The sequence below is a fragment of the Limulus polyphemus genome, unplaced genomic scaffold, assembly GCF_000517525.1.
Source record: "Limulus polyphemus unplaced genomic scaffold, Limulus_polyphemus-2.1.2 Scaffold596, whole genome shotgun sequence".
Taxonomy (NCBI): domain Eukaryota; kingdom Metazoa; phylum Arthropoda; class Merostomata; order Xiphosura; family Limulidae; genus Limulus; species Limulus polyphemus.
In genome coordinates, this window is record NW_013666206.1 from 429952 (window position 1) to 438401 (window position 8450).

Here is an 8450-nt window from a genome sequence, read left to right on the forward strand (position 1 = left end):
ATGTGCATTGACCAATTTATCGTTAATCGTTTTTGGTTACTTCTATCTTGCAGAGCAGCCATTTTCTTTTCTTTTTTTTTTCAAAAATTTTCACTCTCAGACTTTATAGGCAAAATTCCAGATTTTCCAGACCTGTATACGTGTGCGTATTACACATTGATATTTCACCTTTTACTCATAATTCTACCTAAATAATGTAATAATTGTAATTATCATGTAATAATCTGTTTATAATGCTAAAAAAAAGAACTTGAGAACACGCTTATTTTAGGCTACAGAACAATAGCCAAAGATCTTCAAACAAGGACAAAGCAGCTTGGTGGTAGACAATAAACTCTGACAGTTTTGTTTGTAAAAGACTATTTTATCTAACCTATCATTATGTAACAAATTAGCTAATTACCACAAGATAGAATAACAAAGAGTGATTGAAGAATATATACATCAATAAATGGCGTAGCTAAATAACATTATTTGTACCAGTGTGTGGATTTTGAGATTAAGATGAAAAGATGGGCTCTTAAGTTTTTCCAGGTTGTTTTGGACTGATTTCAATTTTTTTCCCTACGTTTATTAATATTTTTTGTTCAATGCCTTGGCTATTCTGGTTGTGATCATTGTGACTAGTCGACGTGTTTCTGTTCTACCATCGTTACTTATCATCCAAAGACTAATGCGTACAAAGAAATAAAAATTTAAGCAGCAGAAGAGTGATAGACAAATATACACAAACAGATATATAGATAGATAATTTTTTAATACTATCAATCTTAAACCATAGTTTTAACATAAATAGTACTTGATCATCATTTGTATTTCAGTCATTTCAATACCACTGAGAAATTTTAACAATAAATTCGATGATTACAATGACAATTTTCTTTTGAGATATGTAGTACAGCGGTTCTTAATCTGTGATTCGCTAGTTTCCCTCAAGTGGTATGAGAAAAGGTTCAATAATTACGGAAAGGGTTTGTTTGTTTTGGAGTTCGCGCAAAGCTAAGCGAGGGCTAACTGCGCTAGCCATCCCTAATTTAGCAGCTAGTCATCGCCACCCACCGCCAACTCTTGGCCTACTTTTTACACTAAAGAATAGTGGGATTGACTGTCACATTATAACGCCTTCACGGCTGAAAGTGCGAATATGTTTGATGGGACGAGGGATCGTGATTCGAGCTCCCTAGCCATCTGGCCATGTCGGGCCCATACGGAAAGTTTGTTTGTTTGTTTGTTTGTAATAAAGCACAAAGCTATACAATGGGCTATCTGTGCTCTGCCCACCACGGGTATCGAAACCCGGATATTAGCGTTGTAAGTCTGCAGACATACTGCTGTGCAACTGGGGGGCTCATACGGAAAGGAAGCGGCATCATATTATATGGATCTCATTGTGATCCGCAAAATAAACATAAAAATCAGGTGGCCCGGCACATAAAAAAGTTTAAGAACCACTGATGCAGCATAACAGTTCTTTGCCTTTGTTTATTTGCACAAGACTACACAATGAGCTATCTGTGCTATGCCCACAACTGGTATTGAAACCGGTTTTTAGCGTTACAAGTCATCAATCTTACCGCTGATCCATTGGAGGACTGAGTTCTTTGTACGTTTTACAGGTGTGCGAACATATAATAAATGTATTTCAGGTAAAAGCTAGTAAAGATAGTATGAAATCAATCGTGATTGAACATATTTATACAACGCTAGTCTTTCATAAAATTATAAAAATATATTAACAAAAGTATTTGATTTCACAAATCCTGTTTATTTTTTACAACACAAATACAGTATCACATCGTCTACTTAAAAACGAAACTTATCTCGACAAGTTCATACATGACACGATGAAGTCAGAAATTAAATAACCAAATTAAAATATATATACAGTATCTATATTTATCAATTAATTTAATTACTAGGAAATTAAGTGTAAAACAGCTTTCAAGATTTAAAAGTTACCCTGAAAATCAAAAACAATAAAAGCATTGTTGAATTACTTTAAATGCTTATAATTTTTGTTTTAAAACTATTTAGTTGTGTTTTATTTTGTCTTATAAACATATAAGTAGCATACCTGACCCAATCTACGTGAAAAGGTTTTCGTTTCTACACGGGCCTAACATTTTCAAAAAGCTAAGACAATTCCATTGATAAAACACGTAAGAACGTAAAATTGTTTCAAAGCATATAGTATTTTCACTATTTATGTTTCGTTTAATTTAGCAATGGTTAAAGTTACAAAATACATTTTTAACTGATAGAAAATTTATTTCCGTTAGAATCACACGTATTGTGAAGAAAGTGTTCAATAATACTGAAATTTTTATTCCTTATAAAACATTATGTCATACAAGTTCAGAATTCATCAGTAAAAATTATAACTGAACTTACTGTGGAGGTTTACTTCCCTTTGCAACTTAAATAAAGACAATAAAGCTTTAACGTTGCACCGGTTAGTAAAAAATGCAAGTATGACAAGTAATATATTTCAAATTAATGTGTGTTGTTAAGCGCAAAGCTGCCCAATGGGCTTATCTGTGCTGTGCCTGTCACTTATATCGAAACCTGATTTTTAGCGTTCTAAGCTCAGACTTAGCGTTCAGCTTCTAGGGACTTTATTACCCCCCTGAACTACCCAGGAAAGCGTCTTCCAGTGAAAGCCATGATTAGGTAATTAACAGGAAATTATAGATACTAGGAATGTTTCCTACTTATCTCACTACGAATGTATGGTTTGGAATTTGCGCTCTATGGAAAGTGCTTGTGTCATTATAGACTATATGTATTTCATACATTTGTTTTTTCTTTTACACTTGTAACTACCATAAAACGTATTTATTGTGTAAAATACAGCAAAACACGTATCAAATATTTGTTTTTCTGTGATAGATTGTTTAGGTAGGTTGCTACAACAGGCAGTTGCCGTCCATTCAACTAAATTTCATCATGAGTATTACAAGTATAGAGGACGATGTTTCAAATACCTATTTATTTTTACACTATACCAATGTGTAGTTCATTGATTACCATAACTAAAACTTCACAAGAAGGTATATAAGAAACTCGTAACAAAAGATTTCGCCAGAAGATTATGTCCATCTACCTTTATTCCTGTGTAACCTTTCCTCTTCTTATTCTCTTCACCGATTTCATCATTTATTTAGTACACTAAAATATGATGATGAATAGGCAGAAGATGTACTTAGAAGTGCATGTACTGTTCTTTTGTTGAATTAAATTCGGTTCAAAATTTTACTCTAGTAGGTAACATGCAGTCGTGGAAGCTTTTTTTGTATGTCATTCTTATATAAACGATCAAAGCTGAAGCGGTACTTGCGTAGCGAAAAATAGAAACAAGTTATGTTGAGAAGGAGATCAAGGAAAATCAACTAATAAAATATCAGATGAAAAATAAGTTCCCTAAACTTAACTAGAAAAAACGGTTTGAGGAAAGACCTACTAAGTTATTGTTGAAGGCAGAGTTTAAGAGGTCAATTGAACTATATTAAGTTAATTAATACGTGAGAGGGGAAACCTGGAAGCCAAGTGTATAAAAAATACATCAGCGAAATATATTTTAGGCATAACCATTTAACTTCTGAAACACATATACAAAAAGATAAATAACCCAAAGACAGAATACAAAACTGGACTTCTGAAGAAGAAGAAAACAAATAGCATGGATGAACTGTAATGATCTTTAAAATGAGAATTTGATACGTATATAGTGAACTAAAGAGAATCAGAGAGGAAGACATGGGACATATATATTAATGTTGCACGTGGAAACCAGTGGCGTGTATACAGATGCAAATATATATATATAGTAAAATGAAACAAGTACATTAAACCATGAGGGCACGGCAAACTAAGATAGGTGTATTAAGTACACAAAACTATGTGGGAATGGCAAACTGACAATTGCACTAAACTGACATTGAAAAAAGAAAATGTGGGCAGTAATACTAAACTGATATATAAACTAAGACAGGAAAGAACACTAGTGAACGAAAATGAAACTGAGGAGAGTTATTAAAATGAAGTCATACACTGAAACTTTAGGGTTAACTTGAAACGTTGCATTAATCTATACTAATTTTGGAAACGGAAAGAAAAACTAAACTACTGTAGGCAAAGGAAACTTAGGAGGTAAATCCACTTCATTAATTGACTGAAGGGAAGAATTCAGTGGCGATGAGCTTAACTGAAAATCGAAACGTCCATTTAAACCATTCTTACCACCATGTGTTAAAACATCACTGTCACTGTCAGTGGCAGTTTCGTAGATAGAATTGTGTTTCCACATTGAGGGATTTTTGTTTGGGGCGCTAGGTGTAACATCTTGAGCAGTAACAGAATGAACAGTGACATCATTCAGATTCGTGTTGATTTGCTTTTGGACATAGTTGGTATTTTCTGGATAATTTATAGGTGTAGGTAATTGAAATATTTCGTCTTTATCTTTCTTATGATTGCTATGAAAATTTGTGTTGTTTTCATTTTCGGAATGACTTTGATTTTTTTTATAATCTAGACCACGCTCAGCTTTCCACTTCCTTCTTCGAAAATAGAGAAAAACGATTAGTAAAACAAGTAGACCAAAAACAATAAATCCAAAAACAAGTCCCAATATCAAATATAAGTTAGAATCCGAATCGTACTTTTCTTTGTCGTTCGGATCTGTTGTTGTAATGTTATGTATAGTTGTTATCTCTTCCACAGTTGTTGTTTCGGGAAATGATCTCAAAAACGCTGCAACAATATTAGAAACCTGTCCTTTACGGCCTTTGTCATTTACACAGAGAATTCCAAAATAAACTACTTTATCCTTCCACGCAGAATCTTCAATGAGAAAGCTTTCCTGCTGTGAAGTTCCATATTCTTCTGGAGTTAACAGAGAATCATTAGGGTTTGCATCATATCCTGTGCTTTCAAATTGGTTCCTTGCATCATATATGTTATCGAAATACTTTATCACATAATATGAACCTGTATGGAAAAAATATATTACACTACATGTAAGTAATCTTTTATTAATACATGTTTAATGTTTGTTAGTTTCAGTTCATTTCTGTTACCAATATTTCTTTTTAGTATAGAACAAATCTGGCCGATGAAGAAGAGCTTAGCTATACGTATTTTTAAAAATATAAGTTGTAATGCAAACATCATAAAACACCTTATAAGACTGATGGTACGTTTGTCAAATTTGCTCCGTATTGTCAAGCGTAATAGAAATACGCACTCATATAACCTATGACAGGTTGTCGTGACTAAGAAAACATTATTTTTATTTGTATTTTCATAAGCATATTAATAATTAAAAACATCAAGTACGTGGTCAAGCAGCTTCAAGTGATAATTGTAATTTTTAAGGTTTACGTGTAGCTCCAATTTATAGCAATATGTTCGAAATTCTAACGAAGTGTAACCGAGTTAAAATTTAGGCTAACATAGTAAACTATTAAGGCTTAGAGTGACTCTCAATATTAGCTCTTTCTTTCATTTCTCTGATTAGTATTTTAATACATATTGCTTTCTAATAACTAGCTAACTACATTTTTTTTAGATTTTTAGGAGCATAATATAAAAAAAATATTTGTATGATTTCAATGTAAAAACCCAGAATATGGTTACATAATTTAATTTACGCAGCTCAGTATTGGGAAATAGTTGTTTAATAACCATCGCAATGCAATATAGTGACCAGTTATATCATTAAATCATAATCTATCAACTATTACAACAGAAAAAAAAAACACATTAACTTCTAACCTCTACTTGCTGGATATTCAAAGGTTCTATGAATGTTATGTTGAATATTAAAGAGCTATTTTTTGATTCGTTTAAATTAGCAAATCACCAAACTACAATACCTACAGACATTTAGTTAAATATATTTCATACGATTTTCAGTCAACACAGATATAAGCCTAAATGCTTGTCCAATTCTTCGGCCTGACGACTGCTCATAAATTGTTTGAAATATCAACATGGCCTTTCAGATCAGAGAATTTTCAGAACCATTACAAAACATTACGTAATTGAATTTATTGAAATCTCGATTGTACGATAACAAAATGAATTTACCTTTTCCACTATCACGATCTCCACCAGGAGCTGTCCATTTTAAAGTGACTGTTTTGGAAAGTTCATCCAAATTTATGACCCGAAGATCAATGATCCTACTAGGCTGGTGTGAACCATTCAGTTCGTCATGTAAGATGTACAGTCTGCCATAGTGAGATATTCTTGAGAATGATTCAGTACTTTCAGCATTATCTTCTGGCACGAAGCTGCCACAACAAGGTTGATCTGGACATAAATAATTTAAGAAACTTCTATAAAAGGGAAAAAATTCAAATACAGAGAATGTTTTGTTTTTTTCAGTATTATTATTAATGATATTCATTGTGGTATAATTGCATAGTAATTCCTGTTATTCGGAATTGAAGAAGTCAACTCTAGTAAAGCTGATGTCTAAAACTAACAGTACCAAACATCCCAGAACCGACGTCAACTCTAGTAAAGCTGATGTCTAAAACTAACACTTCCAAATATCCCAGAACTGAAGTCAACTCTAGTAAAGCTGATACCTAAAACTAACAGTACCAAATATCTCAGAACTGAAGTCAACTCTTGTAAAGCTGATGTCTAAAACTAACAGTACCAAATATCCCAGAACTGAAGTCAACTCTAGTAAAGCTGATACCTAAAACTAACAGTACCAAATATCTCAGAACTGAAGTCAACTCTTGTAAAGCTGATGTCTAAAACTAACAGTACCAAATATCCCAGAACTGAAGTCAACTCTAGTAAAGCTGAAATACTTTTCATGAGCAGATTTGATATAAATTTGTGCAACAGAATGAAGGCGTTACATAGCAATTATACAAAGTTTATCTAATAGAACGTAGACGTTATATAGCAACCACATTACACAGAATACAATAGAATGTGGAAGCACATAGCAACTCTATAACATTTAACCAATATAATATAAACGTTAAATAGCAACCACATTATATTTATCCAACAGGGTTGTTATTACACAATAACAAAATAACCGTCATTCAACAGAACGTAGACGTTACACAAAAATATATAATAATTACTAAATAAGAGGTACACATTACATAAGAAACACGTAACCAGTAATCAAGAGAAATATAAAAGCTGCAGTAGTCGCGGATTTAAAAAAAGAAGCCGGATTCTTCAAAGACCTATCCATAAACATCTTAATTTAATGCAGATTATTGAAAAATTTCAAAATATTTGACTATTCCCTTCACTGTGGGATAACTTTTCAAATAATAATTGTATTTAAACAACAATGTACACCAATTTATTGAACCCTTTTACAGTATAGTATTGGTAATTAATTCCAACGGATCGTGCAAACAAAATTCGATATCAGGGGCTTTCAAAACTACTAATTGAGAACTTATTTTTCACTTTAAAATATCCTAAAAACTCCATCATTTTAGCTCAAGTGATATCTTGTACTTAGGTATTGTTGAAGGCTCTCCGTCACAAAAATCACCTCCTTTTTATGTTTCACTCAGTTTTTAACTCTAAGACTTGGCATACATATTAATTTAATTTGCATAATGAATGAACAAGGTAGATTTGTTTGTTTCCGAGCAACCCTGAGGGGAAATCGTTTGGGATGAAGGAAAGTCCATGTACTATGTTTTTCACAATCTAAATGTTATTATTTTCCTTCATATACAAATATATATTTCCTGAAAAACAACAAAGAATGGGATATATTGTAATACTTTTTACTTGTTATCTATGTCCACGAAAGCTAAAAATACCTGATAGTAAAGAAAAACATAGTTAAGTGTTCTTAAATATTTATTCCTTCTCTTTAGATGAACAAGTTATGTTCATGTCTGAGACCTCGAAGGTCCTCGTTCATTTCTTTAAATTCGTCTATGCTTTACATAATAACAAATTGACAATGCAATGAATATCAAACAGAACGTAGACTGAATGTAAGTGCTATATAACAATCATATAATGCAATTATTATATAATAACCATTTACAAAGAATTAAACAGTTCTTGTCTGTTTGTTTGTAGATAAGCACAAAGCTACACAATGAGCTATCTGTATCATGCCAACCACGAGTATCTAGATCTGATTATTTGGCGTTATAAGTCCGCAAACTTACTGCTAAGCCATTGGGGGGTGGTATTAAACAGACATTTAGACGTTATATAACAATCAGTAACGGTTATAACACAATAATGTAGGTTGTACTTAAAAACCATTTAATAAGTATTCAAAAGAATGTTGCCATTAGATAAGTAATCATGTCACAAGCACTTAAAAGATTGTAAATCAATATTGGTTTGTTATAGATTTTGCGCAAAGCTACACGAGGGCTATCTGCGCTAGCCGTCGCTAATTTAGCAGTGTAAGACTAGAAGGAAGGCAGCTA

The 8450-nt window shown here is 32.4% G+C and overlaps 1 protein-coding gene across 1 annotated transcript in view; it reads right to left on the reverse strand.

Annotated features, from left to right (window-relative positions):
* Window positions 1–2955: 2955 nt before the first annotated feature.
* Window positions 2956–8450, reverse strand: part of LOC106459351 (calcium-activated chloride channel regulator 4-like) — a 38819-nt gene continuing 33324 nt past the window's right edge. The window contains exons 13-14 of the mRNA XM_022385826.1: window positions 6091–6315; window positions 2956–4989 (exon numbers count right to left, since the gene is read on the reverse strand). Coding sequence (XP_022241534.1) covers window positions 4118–4989; window positions 6091–6315 — 1097 coding nt within the window. The 3' untranslated portion in view covers window positions 2956–4117. The remainder of the gene's footprint in view (window positions 4990–6090; window positions 6316–8450) is intronic.